Source organism: Pleurodeles waltl, chromosome 4_2 (genome assembly GCF_031143425.1).
Source record: "Pleurodeles waltl isolate 20211129_DDA chromosome 4_2, aPleWal1.hap1.20221129, whole genome shotgun sequence".
Classification (NCBI taxonomy): Eukaryota; Metazoa; Chordata; class Amphibia; order Caudata; family Salamandridae; genus Pleurodeles; species Pleurodeles waltl.
In genome coordinates this window covers 830,208,310-830,222,961 of record NC_090443.1, presented here as the reverse complement: position 1 = coordinate 830,222,961, position 14,652 = coordinate 830,208,310, and the positions used below count along the sequence as shown (strand labels likewise).

Sequence of the window (14,652 nt, the reverse complement as noted above, 5' to 3'; positions counted from 1 at the left end):
CTTCATCAACCAAAGAGTTCTGGTTAGATGGTCAACTCTTTGTCAGTTATGTGGGTGCAAAGAAAGAGCAGGCAGTGCAGAAGCGGCCCATCTCCAAATGGGTCATTCTCTGTATTAAGACCTGCTACGCACTGGCCACAAAGCAACCCTCCAAAGGTTTGCGTGCTCATTCTACCCGGGCTAAAGCTAAGACCACTGCATTAGCACACTGAGTTCTAGTCCTTGATATCTGTCTGGTGGCAACGAGGGCATCTCTACACATCTTTACCAAACACTACTGCCTATACAGTCTGGTCAGTAGGGGTGGGCAGTTTGCCCGTTCAGTCTAGCAGGACTTTCTTGTATGCTCTTGGTTTGCAGACCCAGCTCCACGGATGGTATTGCTTGGGTATCTGTTCAAAGGAAGTCTCTATCCGATGAACAAGTTACTTACCTTCTGTAACGCCTTAATTGGCACAGACAACATCTAGTTGCAGATTCCTTACCGACCCACCCATCCATCCTTCCTGCTCTGTGAACTGATTTCTAGGGACAGGGACTCCCCCCTTCAAGGCCTCAGTTTCGATGCATCAGTAGTCAGTTTCTTTATGTCTCTATGCTTCTGGCATGGAAAGTCATGAAAAGAAACTGACGTCAGCACGCAGGGGTGGCATCTAAATAAGAACCGCAATGTTGCATTCTGCGCGGATGACGCAGACAACAGACATGGAGCCGATCGCCACCTGACAGTGTCAATGGGTACTGCTTACACAATTCCCCCGATCCAGTATGTTGCCTTGGGGAAATTCAAAGGTAAAGAATCTGCAACTAGATATTGGGGGTTATTCTAACTTTGGAGGAGTGTTAATCCGTCCCAAAAGTGACGGTAAAGTGACGGATATACCACCAGCCGTATTACGAGTTCCATAGGATATAATGGACTCGTAATACGGCTGGTGGTAAATCCGTCACTCTTCCGTCACTTTTGGGACGGATTAACACCTCCTCCAAAGTTAGAATAACCCCCATTGTCTCTTCGAGATAAGGTGTTACCAAAGGTAAGTAATTTGTTCTTTGGGTGGTGATCTGATCTGCCTCTATATCTTATACTGCACCACTGCAGCGCCTTCACTCGGAAGGCTTGTCAGATAAACTTCTTTCCCCTTAGAGGGATTCAACCTCAGGACCACCATGCACCTTTCCTACATCACTTCCCCATGCCACTGCAGCTCACTTGCCATTTCACCCAAGTGCCTGGGCCACTTAGGAACTTAATAGATGAATGCACAACCCCTCATGATGTGGGGTTGAGGTTCTCCACACCCTGAGCCTCCCAACATAAGGACCAAATCATAGATTTATTTTCTATCAGTGTTTTTGTCGAACAGTTTGGTAATATATGTATGTTTCTGTAATTGTCACAAATGGGAAGTAGAGGTGGTTGAACAGGTAGGTGAAAACGAAAGTATTGAAAATAAAGAGATTTTACATGGCACTGTAACTCTAAATGTCTGCTTACCCGTACTCTTTGCATTACAACCTTTACACATAACATATTTTTTCCTGTCCATGTGTTATCAAGGGATGGAAGGCTGAAGGAGCATGATCACATATTAGCCATTAACGGCACTCCTGTGGATCAGAATATTTCTCATCAGCAGGCAATTGCATTGCTTCAACAATCTACAGGATCCATACATTTGGTTGTTGCAAGGGGACATGGTAATCGAAATAGCACAGCTGCTTCCAGCATATCAAGTGGCATTACATCTCCTGAAGCGGTAAGTGCATTACATTTGAAGTGCCTCATTTTTACAACATTGCATAGGCGTCGCTGCTCACAATTTTGTTTTTTTCCTCCGAACATCTAGCAAGGGTAAAATATTTATTTTATCTTGTTTTGAGCAGGGCAATTCCACCATCTGAATGCAGGAGTATGAGTGCTTGAAACAGCAGTTCTCGTGCACTTGCAAGAATACTAGGGCTTTTCCAGTATTGTAATTCCTAGATTGTCCACTGTAAAATATTCCAGCTCCAGCTATCCCACCCATTATCGAGTTGGTTGTAATAGATGTGCTTCAAAGACACGACCAGGCATGGATGGGGCAATTGTCCTTAGGCTACGTGATGCAGTAACAGCAAATTGCCTGTCCTTCCCTGAAGAACCGGCAGAACTGATTCCACTTACAAGGGGAGCGAGGATTAGTGACCATATTGTATAGATGGTCTGCGGGCAACAGATGTGATATAACTGTACCAGTAATGGGGAAAATGGGCAACTAACATAGCAGAACAAGGGTGGGAAGATATATAGTCTTATTGCTTTACACAGCCCGCACAACTGTCCTCCAATTAATTACACACATCTTTTAATACACTACAAATTTCTCCATATGGCATGTATGACCCCAGATTTACTGCACAAGATGAACTTGGATGGAGCTCTCGCATGACCAAGGTGTCTGGTACCCCAGATGCTGGATTTATGCACATAGCATGGTACTGCCTTGAGATCTGTGATTATTTGCGAGCTGTAGTGGTGGAAGTTAATAAACCTATGTGATAGTATGTGCACAACTGGTTGTAATAATGGGATATGTTGCCGACATGCCTAGTCAAAAGCTCAGAGCTCTATTGTAGCAAACAGAAGCATCTCAATAGGATGTTGGAAAGGGCACCTCTCAAGGATGCCTACTTAGGTGAAAGATGTCATTTGAGGTGAACCTAACTGAGAGGTATATATTAACTTCTTCCCAACTAGAATTAACCCAAGAATATTTGGGAACCGTTTTGACATTATTGTAAACAACACTGGCCAGATCTTATGACCTCAGACATTTGTGGCTGCTTGTAATGGAGTCTATATCTGTACACAAGCTGAAGATATGCATGCAATGGTAGTAAGAATGAGCATATGTGTGGTAGCAGTATGTCTTCAGAGTAAGTATATGAACCACCAAGAAACAACAAATGTTGTAATATAACTGCTCTACCTATAATACCGCTGGCCATGTATTTGCTCTACTTAATTCAACCTTCGTGTATGATTTTACAATGTAAATATCTAATTTTAAAAATTGAACAGTAGCTCTGAAGTTGCTTCATGGGAAGAGCGGTTTCACTTCCTATAATAAAGGGATCTGGTATCAGGCAGTTGTTGTTTGTCTTGGTGATGGGATACTTGAGGATAAGATGGTGATCTAGGAAGGAACCTTGATGTTTGGTGAAGGTTGGGGTTTGAATCCATCCAGGTTCATGTCATTGAGTCAGTTATGGACTAGATGTTGCATTTTATTCTTAGCTAGGACCAGATATCTGGTTTTGGTGGGGCTGAACTCCAGATAGTAGCTGAGCACCCGAGTCTTGATCAGGTGCAGGCCATGCTTGGGGCTTTGGTTGTCTTGAGCTGGGGAATCTTTAAGTACAGTTGTTGTGTCCTTTTGCTTAATTTGCAAAAAATATAGCTGAAAAAAATGCCAGTGCCCATAATTCATCTTAGAAGTGCGGCCTATTTCTACCATTAGCACATCCGACTTCCTAAGTGGCATCTCACATACTGTCATGGACCCTAATGGTGGCACGGAAAATAGGCTACCAGTTCCTTGTTAGGTTCTAAAAGATATGTATAATAAGGGTGCTGTGGATCCTTTGGCTCAGTGCCACTTTTCACGATGCACCAGTGGTAGCTATTCCTCTGCCCTTGAACCCAGAATCAGCTCCTGTCTGTCTCCTACCTGCCAGACACCCTTCTTTCATACCTTGTGCCAGCCTTCTGTCACACCCACATGTTCTGCTTAATCATCTATCTCCCATACATTCCAGATTATGGGCCAGATGTAGGTAAGTTAAAAAATTGCGACTTGCAATTTGCGAGTCATAGCGACTCGCAAATTGCAACTCGCAATCCGAGATGCAGAAAGGTGTCTCAGACACCTTCTGCGACTCGCTATGGGGTCGCAAAGACCCACCTCATGAAAATTCATGAGGTGGGTTTCAGTTAGCGACCCCATAGCGAGTCTAGGCACTCACGGGGATGGTGGCCTGCTGGAGACAGCAGACCACCATGTCCGTGACTGCTTTTTTAATAAAGCAGTTTTTTTTCTTCTCTTTGCAGCCCGTTTTCCTTAAAGGAAAACGAGCTGCAAAAAGAAAAAAGTCCGAAACCATTTGGTTTCGGTTTTTTCAGAGTAGGCCTTGGTCCAGAGGACCACTGCCTGCTCTGAAAAAATATTTTTGTGGGCATTCACAAAGGGGCCCCTTCCCTTTTGCGAAGGAGTTACCATCCACTTCAAGTGGATGGTAACTGCGAGTTGGTTTGCGACCGCTTTCGCGGTCACAAAGCAACTCTACATCGCGATGCGGTCGCAAATAGGAAGGGAACACCCCTTCCTATTTGCGAGTCGGAATCACATTTTGTGAGTCTGTACCGACTCGCAAAATGTGATCCTGCATCGCGTTTAGCTTTTTGCGCCTCGCAAACTGCGTTTTTCGCTGTTTGCGAGGCGCAAAAGGCTTCCTACATCTGGCCCTATATGCTTAGACTCATATCGTAGGTATATATCCCTGCATCTGCACATCTGTCTGCCTTCTAACTTCATCCTATATTATGGTGCCGTTTTGTTAGCTCACCATAATAACCACTTATGGTTTTCCATCCATATTTAGAACTATGATAAAAATGCTGCTCCAAGAAAAACGTAATGCAATGTGAAAGTAGAAAAGAAGAAAAAAAAAGTGTTTGAGTAAATTAGGTGAGGTAACGAAGAACCTGGACAAGAAAACGCATGAAATGTAGTTGAGGAACGTTGTCTGGAAAACAGGCAGTTTTAAAATATATTTTATGTCTGTCTTCCTTACGCTCTACTTAAGCCCCACTCTGAGAAGCTGGTACCTGAAGGAGGTAAAAAATAGAAGAGTGCCAGATCTGTATCAACTTATTTTCACTTAAGGTTAGAGACAACCCACCTATTAAGAGAATTACATTATGGCAGGACACCTTGGAACATAAGACGATTGTGGAAGATATCCTTGTGGTGCAGACAACACTAGAGCAATCGCTGAAAGGGTTACTAGTGGTGCTGAAGAAATATCAGGCTTCCGGATCAGCCTTAAGAAGTCTGAGTGGCTGGGGACTGATAGATGATATATCACTGTCAGTCTGTTTGATGAAGGGGCGGCGCCGCTCAGAGACTCCATACATCGTGAGGAGGGTGGCGGGCGAATGGCAGACAATGGTTAAGCGAGTCTTGAAGCGGGCCCCGTCCCATCCTTTCGAGATGTGCCCCCGAACTGGTTACAACAACAAATCCGACAGGTCACTCAGAATATGTCATTGCATAGATGGGAGGAGGGGGGCTGCACTACACTTAGTGACCTGAATCCGGGTGACAAAATCATCACCTTTGTAGAAGCTGTAGACATATGGTATAGGAGCAGACCAATTTCTATATTGTGCTATGCTGGCCAGGACTGCAAGAGAGGTGTGGCCATGCTTCCCAGATAGACCTCGGACAAGGACTACCTTGGAGATTCTGGTGGGTTGCACTCACACAAAAAATTTAACTTTACATCTTTACAAGGTCCTTAAGGCAGATCGACTGCAATCCCCGCCGACGGCCAGGAGACGCTGGGAGGAGGACCCGGCAGAGTCACTGACAGACGGGGACTAGAAGAAAACGTGCGCCTTGGTTCAGCATGTAACGAGCAATGTTCGCTTTAAGCAGATTAATTTTCATTTTATACACCATATATACATCACACCAAAACGGATGCTCACAATCTGCCCACAGAGATCGCCAACATGTCCAGGTGCTGTATCCCCAGAGCCACCTTCTTCCATATAATAAGGGTGTGTAATTCTGTTTGGGAATTCTGGAGAGAGGTGGTGACGAATCTGTCCAGGACAACCACCATCTTCATGGACAACGCAATTAATCACTGCCTGTTGGGGCTTATACGTGCCCGAAACAGGGTAAAATTAGATACCACTTTGCCTAACTGTTTAGTGTTTGGCAAGTGCAGGTTGGCAATACACTGGCTGGCCCCTAGGGCTTCCGCGAAATGACATGAGGGTGAATGGACGCTGGGAGACGAAAGATGGATGAGGGAGGTGCACACCAATGAAAAGGTGGACGACTTGATGTTGTTAAAGGGTATGCTGAATACACTTATGGAACTTAAGGGGAAGACGAATGGTATTGGCTAGAGACACAGGGGCTGGCGGTAGGAGCATACTCAGAGAGCCTGCGCTGGGCAGGTTGGGCTTCCCAGGCGGCCACTTTCCCACTCACCATGCAGTGGACAATGGAGCAGACCTGCAGCAAGGTTGTCGGTTACTGTATCCAGTGTAGTTAATGTGTCGAATGGGGAAGAGAAGGGTGGACTTCTTGGGGATTGTTACAGATGAGGTTTCATGAATAGTGGAACCAGGTCTTTAGGCAAAACCAAAACTCAATAAAGATATATATTTTAAAAAATATATCTGAGTGGCTATTTTTATTTAGGTCCCTGTATTGGAAGAGTTGTAGATGCTCGTGCCTTTCCAGTGGATGACTGTGGTTATTCACTTTTTGGGAATTAAATTAACCCCAAAACTGTCTCAGGCTGCTGAGAATATTTCAGCCCTGACAAGGCAGATTAAGGAGGGCATCACATCCTGGAGTAATCACATGCTAACTTCGGTGGGGTGTATTTAAGCCATAATGAATATGACATGGATGCCAAAAATGTTATATATATTTCGGGCCCTTCAGTGTTCCTTAAAGTTCTGTGATATCAATTGTCTGCAAGACTTCTTCTATTCCTTTATTTGGAAGAGGGAATGCCTAGCTTCCGCTGAAGACGGCAAAAGCTCCTAGCAAGGGAGTAGTATCAGTCTGTCCCACCTTCTGCAGTACTACAAGAGTTCCCAACTCTGATTAATGAGGAGAAACAATGCTGCTTCATAGATGAGAATTTGGCGACTGGCCCAATGGGGAAAGTCTGAGTGGTACCCAAAGAGCAAGAAGGGCGTAATCTGTAACTTTACCTGGTTACAAGAGCCAGATTAGAAGTTTGGCAATGGCATCAGACTAAAAAATGAACCAACTATCTACCCCTCCTCATTCACTGCACTGTTCGAGAATGCTGACTTCAGCCCAGGATTGGAGAGAATGAAACCTAAAGCTTGGAGCTTTAGATTGTGGGATCACGGTGACAAGGGGGTCCATCAAATCTTCAGATGACATAAAAAGAGTCTGTGTTTTTATAGTCTGAGTACTTTGACTCTCTACAACTCGGGCACTGGGTCCTGCAGACTAAGACGAGGGCACGGCGGTGACTAACAGTTCACTCAGTCTGAGAATATCGTTCAGTCGCTCTCCTCGATCACTCCTGTTTTCTAGACTCTACTGGATCCTGAACACACAGGAGTCCCAAAGTAAACACCTATTACAACACTAATAAAAGAAGTGGGGTGTAACTTTTGACAAAAAAATATGGGCGTGGATATTTCAGAGAGCGAACCACTTTGCCAGACCTGCTCAATGGAGTGAAACATTTTGTAAGAGTCTGTACGGCGGCATTTGTGTCTTGTAGGTTACATGCAATAGATCAAACAAAGTCAGACACCTGTTGTATGGGAAGTGGAGGATTCGATTCCATAACACATATTCTGTGGGGCTTCTGGTTATCAGTGTTATAGGGAATTGCACAGGCCACAGGAGGGGAAATTGAATGGTGCCAGCTGTGGTTCTGCTGAGTTGCCCATCAACGGGTATTCACCCCCAACATGCTTTGATCGGTTGGACTATCACTCGCCACCTCCTGCCAGCCAAGCAGTTAATATTGACATTACAGAAAAAAAGTACAGGTCCCTACAGTGGATCTTTGGTTGCAGAAACTATAGTTATTATTTTGGAGTGAGAAATTGGCATATATTGCTCAAGGAAATTTCCCTGTGTTTCGAAAGCTGTGGGGCCATTGCCGTATCTCAACCAAGGCTACAGTAGGTAATCCTCTCCAAAGAGACAGGGTGCTGGGACACTTAAATAAGGATAAATATCTGTTCTGAGATCTGGAAAGAGGAGTGGTGATGAGACGTGTTTAGGTCATTACTGGAGGGTGTGAGGGCGAGTTTAGATCAGCTGAATGGATGGTGCTAGATATCAACAGTAAAACCACAATGAAGCTTTCAAATTCTTCACACCTTACGAATTTATTTTGGTATGTAGTAAATTGCCTTTTCTCTGACTGGATTGAATTTAATGCAACAAATGCACTTGTTGAGAATTTTTACAAAAAGTCCTAAATTATGGTATTTTTCTTCATCCTCCCATGTGCTGGAACGTGTTTGTCCCAAAGTTCAACCCATATATGCCTAACATTCATAAGTGCACATCCCAATCTCTTCTTTTTTTAAATCCATATCGGGAGTGCAGATAAACATAGCAGAGCTATAGCTGCCGATGTTTACCTTGAAAATATATTTATATCTGACTTTTGACCTTGGTTTATCCTTACGTCACAAAATGCAACCTTTGTCTTTTTGTAAAAGTTGCATGTCATCTACGACAAATCATACTACTTATCTAATAGCTAATTAGGGTAACCTTGTACCATGCATTTCATCCTCATTTTACGCACTAGTCAGCGGTGATAAGTGCAGGCTTCAGAAAATCATTAAAATGTTACTAGACCTGCAGGTCTAGTGACTTGAATAATATACTCGACCCATACACTGGTCTCATATTGTGTGATCCTAGGCAAATATTTGATTTCACTGGAGATGGCAATTATCACACACGAAATCAACTTCAAATATGCGAGTTAAACATATCAGCTGTACAAAAACGTATTTGTTTGATTTAATAGACTAAACTTGCTCCATGTATAATAAAAATCCAGCGCATATATAGGGTACACATAACCCGGACTTGCTTCTTAGTTCACTAAAAGCATTGTCATTAGGGAGAGGACAGGATTGTTTCTCAGATCATGTTCAAAAATGTTCCCTTGTAATAAATAGATCAGTGAAGCATGATGTGGTAGTGCACTGTCATTTACAGATAGCACATTTCCATTGAAATGACCACGAACCTTACCATGGACAAGCAATTTTAATGCTAAAATGACATAGCATACAAGTGATATTATGTGAAAATCAGGTTTCAGCAAATAATTATAATTTACCCATCACCAAGTAAGGTTTTCTGATTTGTTTTGAACCTCTTAAAATCTCTAATTCAATCACACTTAAGAATTCCAAAAAAGTGCTTTTCTATCTATCTAGCTATATTTGTTTTTTATATATATAAATTTATGAAATATTTGTATAGTTCATTTACATGCTATTTAAATGTTCTGGGTTAGAAAAAAACTGACTTCCTACAAAGGCCATCTTTAATCAATGATTTGAACAACCTTCTATCTAACCCAGCATGGAACCCCAATAGACGTATGACTGCACAGAGAGATCTTAATTATATGGAAATAGAAATTGCAGTATGTGGCACAGTGACTAGCAAACGAAGGATCCACACAACAAATTAGTAGCTGACAGGATGTGGTCCGTGCATATGTATGCTTTTATATTCTGTAAATGGGGTTCGCACAGACTGGTCCCAAAATGGATACTAGTTGCCACTTTTCTTTGGGAGAAGGCATTGAAGGTAATGGGAAGTACTCTGTCATACAGAGCAAACCTAGTAGCCACCGCCTTGTTTTGCAGTTATTGTATTGACTGGGGCTCTGACAAAATAGTAGGGCTTCAAATTTGTTGGGCAACTTCTACGCAGCTGGCATACTGTTGTACCATTTTGAAAGTGAGAGGCTAGGTCCAGATACCCTATGGTTTGTTTTTATGTGTGGTTGCACAAAAAAGGTAGCCTGGTTTACGTTGAGAATTGCTCAGTGAGATTTTGAGACTCATACGCATTCCTCACATTGTGTGCGTTAAGGTTTAAGACAAATGCAATTACCCTACTTTATAGGGCAGTGGGTCCCAACCTGTGGTCCGGGGACTCCTGGGGGTCCACAAAGACTCCTCAGTGGGTCCGAGACTGCTTAGAAAATTAAATAATATTCACAGATTAGGTCCCCAGCTTTCAGTAATGACTCAGTGGGAGGCCCTCGGATTCCAGTAATGATTCAGTGGGGGTCCCTGCGTTCCAGTAATGATAAAGTGGGGGTCCACAGAAGTCAAAAGGTTGGGAACCACTGATACAGGGCATTCATACATAGATTGGGTTCAGATAAAGAATGGGACAGTTCCTAAACCTGGAAGATGTCTTGAAATGGCAGATTCAAAAATATGCAATAAGATTTCCTAACTAGTTCCTACATCTCCCCAGCTTGTAAATAAGACATAGGGGAACAATGTACTAAAATGCATGTCTCCACAGTCTTTAGAGAGTGCTATCATGTTAATTCATTTGGACGCTAGACAGCACTACAAAAGCAAATGGCACAGTTTTTGGTAGAAGCTGAGAAACGACACAAGAACTTTCACTTTCCTGTTGTGAAGTTGAAAGATGAGTTGTTAGTAATTTTCTTTGATTGTTATTGGCAGGACCTGTTCCCTTCTTGAGGAGAGTGATCCCCTTGAGCATTTCATGAGCCAATCACCTCCTTGAGTAAATGAGTCTTCAACTCCTTCTTGAAGTCTTTGGGGATTGGTAGGTTTTTCAGTGTAGGATTAATAAGTACCTTGATGGTTTCTACTCAGTGTTCCTTTCGGTTGAAGTTCAGCTAGGCAATGCATTTTGGAGTTGTCTGATTTAAGAGAGCATTAAGAGATGTGAGAGGAGTTTAAAAACATATTCTGATCCTTTGGCAGCAAAGGCTCCTCAGACATCTTGAACTTCGGATTCTGGTGAGCGCTAATGGGTTTTAGTCAGGCTGGACTAAAGTGGTCTTATTTTCTGCAATTCAAGCACAGAAATTTAATTCTACAGTATGATCTGAAGTTAAACACAAATTACCTATTACTGAAAAGGATTTATTGCAGTACTTATTGATAGAACTGTAAGAATATTAAGTTAACCTACCACAGATTTTCTGTACTTTGTGTTGGACCAAGGCAGAATAGAATATTAAGGAAACCTTCCTTATCACAGGGTCAGAAAATGCTGTAGTAACCTGGGGAGCTTTGTTAATCGGAATAAGACATTCAAAGACACATGGTGCACCATTATGTGGTGGTTGTGTATGGTAGTGTTTCTAGCGTAATTGTATAAGGTATATTTTCTCATGTGCTAGATTTGAAACTTAAAAGTATACAAAAATGTAAAACGAAAATCTTTTTATTCCTCTTTAGATTCATTGGGGTCATGTTGAAGATATTGAGCTCGTTAATGATGGCTCTGGATTAGGTTTTGGAATAGTGGGAGGAAAATCCAGTGGTGTAATCGTGCGAACTATTGTTCCAGGAGGATTAGCAGATCGGGTAATTTCTTTTTTTCTTGTGCATTTTATGATCGTTGCAACGCAATATCTAATTCATTCACAAGCATTCATTAAATTATTTAAGGTGTGTCAGTAAAAAACAAGAGATCACAAAACTGCATGCTAAAAACTGATTATCAGCTTTCAATACAGAGTTATAAGTTTTCCAATTTCAAGCTCATTAAATATCATTTTTTTGCTAAAATGTAATTACTGAAATGTTTTTGAAGTGCCTCAGGTAATAATACTCCTATTCCATTGCAATCACATGGTGAAAACTGAAGGAACACTGATTTTTATTACAGATTGTTCATTTTGTGCCACTTCATCTCCAGAAATTAGCTGGCAGTTTTTCAATAAATTACATGTTCTTCTTAGAAAATGGCTATGGAGAATGTTTTTTCTCAAAGTAAGGCTATTTCGATGTTCATAACAAAAGGTAGCCTGAACAGGAAAATTGTGCAAAAGTGCAGATAAAATGTAACTTCTATCCATTCTTAACTACTAAATCCAATCTGTACTGAGGCTGGGTACAACATTTCACTTCATATACTATTTGTGAGGAAATACTTGAAATTAGAATAAAGGTTTTTTTGCCCCTTGTGGCCGCCACTGGTTTTGGGTAACCTTTATCTTTGTCAGTGAAGGGACAGAGTAGCTGAAAAAACTTAGTTTTGGTAGATCTCCAGAATGATTGCTAGTGGTACAGTTTAATTCCTACTTTTCTACCCATCACGTTTTTGCTACCTGGTCGTTTTGGGCCAGTAACTGCTAAATCTGCACTACTAGGACTGATGCAGAGTACAAATCTTCATGAGAGTTATGAAAGACAACAAGAATAACTTGTTTTTTTTCTTATTTGTACTTGCTGATGTAGTGTTTACAGTTTAACAGGAGTGTCCTTAACCCAAAACCTGAATAATGAATATTTACATTTTCTGAGCAAGGTGAAGTGAGGCTAATTCTTTACTACGCGCAACTGATGAGCTAACACAACTGAAGAATGGAGTGTTCCACCACAAACAGAAATTTGTGTGTACCAGAAGATGTATCTTGATGTGACAATGAGTAAACCTGTACTCTTGTGTGTGTTGCATTTGCACAATCTCTCATGTCAATATTGTTTTGATTGTCTGCCAGTACACCGAGACCTTTTACAGTAATTTATTTGTTTACATCCCTGAGGAAGGTGGACTGTCGAAGAAGATCAGATCATGGTGGGAGGGTCTTGCTTCGTAGTACCATAGCCAGGACATTTGTGTACGTTCCCCTGATGCTGACCCTGCTCGCCATACAAATAATGTAAAGTCCCAACTCCACCACCTTGATGGAGCATATTTTGATAAGCATTAGCAAAGTTTGGTAAACTGGATGTTTCTAAAGCAGTTCTGGAGCATATGGATATTTTTATAATCAGATTTCACCGGGTTGCCCACCAGTCTCAATCGGGGCATCACTACAAAATTAACATTAGTTGAGTCTGCATTAAGAATGATTTCAATCTATCAGGGCACCATCCAGGTCTGTCTTCGACCTCCCCTCTGGTTTGCCTTGTTCGTCGATCCTCTATCTAGGTTTGTTTGAGAGATGATTAAGGTCAGCTCGAATTTACCAGTGGCAAAAAAAATAATTATGTATATATTTTGAGACTGACAATTGCGTTGGGACTTTCCAAACAGTTGAAAAAATTCTTTAAAAAAACCTCTCAGTATTGAATTAGTAAAACTAAAACTGAAGTAATTTTAGTAATTTGTAGACCGATAAAATTGGAGACTTAGATTCAGGAGGTGGTGCCTTCTGCACCGGCCAGAGATTTGGACATCAAGGTGAGTGGAAAGCAAGAGAAAATGTATGGAATTCACCACAGACAATGGATGATAAAGATTGAGCAGGATTTTAATATGTGGCTACACATAACAATATCACAGGTGGTTAGATTAATATTGTGAACATTCCATGCTACCTAAAGAACATATCTTTTTAGAAATATAATTATTTTAAGTTTTGTTTGGGTTTCTAAATAATTAGAATCTTCAAATTTAAAGTTATGCACCTTTAGAGCTGGGGGACTGAGCCCTGCCAGAGTTTAAGTGATAATACTTGGCAGCCTTAGCTCAGTTTATAAAAAGAATGTCATCCAGCAAACTGATTGTTCCTTTTTTTAAAGATATATTGCATCAAATGATCGAGAAGAAGGATCTCCATGGATTTGCAGATTAGCTGAAAGTATTCAGGGTCTAAAATAATTTATAAATATGGCACATAAGATAGTAAAATCTCTGTGCCAAATACATTCTCATTGGGCAAGACAAGCCAAAATAGTCAGGGAGAAGTGATGCACCCTACTGTGGGATAACACCTTACTGCCGAAGGGCAATTTTTGGATCTTTATTGGCTTGTCCATTGATTGCTCTGAAATTAAGCTAGGACACCCTTCCCCAGTATACAAAACTGGAACCATAAAATTTGAAATTTTGGGGGATTTTGAAGAGAACTGTTGGGGCTTAGGGTGGAGGTTTAAAAACATGTGGGCACATTTCAAGAATGAGTCAATTTCCAAGAAGATAAATTTACCAAACTTATAAAAATTTGGAAAATTTATAGATACCATGTTGAAGCTTAGAATATTATTGTGCTGTGGGAAAATTGTAATGTATAAAATCTTGGCTTATGTGAATCTTTATGATGCTGCAATAAAAAATAAAAAAACAATGGCAATGCCAAAATGTTTGGCTTTAATAGTTAACATATGCCGAGACAGACAGGGAAATATGGTGTTCGATGGCATGCGTGGCTGTAGAAACACATGGTCAGCATACTTCTGCTAACTAGTGTTGGAACCGGATGTTTGCAGGTTGTTTTTGTTTCAAGAAAGTCTTTTGAGTCACGAGGTAGAGTGACTCCTCCTTCTCGGTGATACTGCTTTCAACACCGCTTTATCCACCACCATTACCACAGCTGCCTCCACCTCCTACACCCCATATACCAGACATGCCTCATTCACCACACTCTGATATAGAGGCATTAGACATCTCCCCTCAGGGCTCCCCTGCAGATGACACCGGTTTTCCCGGCTCTGCAGATGATCCTTTTTATGTTCCCTAAGGCACTGACCCCTGGGACTCTTCCAACGTAGTTCCACCAGGTGATACAGACCCAGACCATTACCCAGCATGTCCCTCACCTCCTGATGACTTGAAAGGCACACTTCGTCATACGGGGGAAATCTTTAGGGACCCTGTTAGAGCACTC

At 41.7% G+C, this 14,652-nt stretch overlaps 1 protein-coding gene across 6 annotated transcripts in view; it reads left to right on the top strand.

The window, feature by feature from the left end:
* PATJ (PATJ crumbs cell polarity complex component) overlaps positions 1-14,652 on the top strand; it is a 1,201,300-nt gene that overhangs the window by 116,487 nt on the left and 1,070,161 nt on the right. For all 6 annotated transcript variants that reach the window (XM_069232550.1, XM_069232545.1, XM_069232547.1 and 3 more), the window contains exons 6-7: positions 1,562-1,760; positions 11,273-11,401. In XM_069232550.1, the coding sequence (XP_069088651.1) occupies positions 1,562-1,760; positions 11,273-11,401 (328 nt within the window). The remainder of the gene's footprint in view (positions 1-1,561; positions 1,761-11,272; positions 11,402-14,652) is intronic.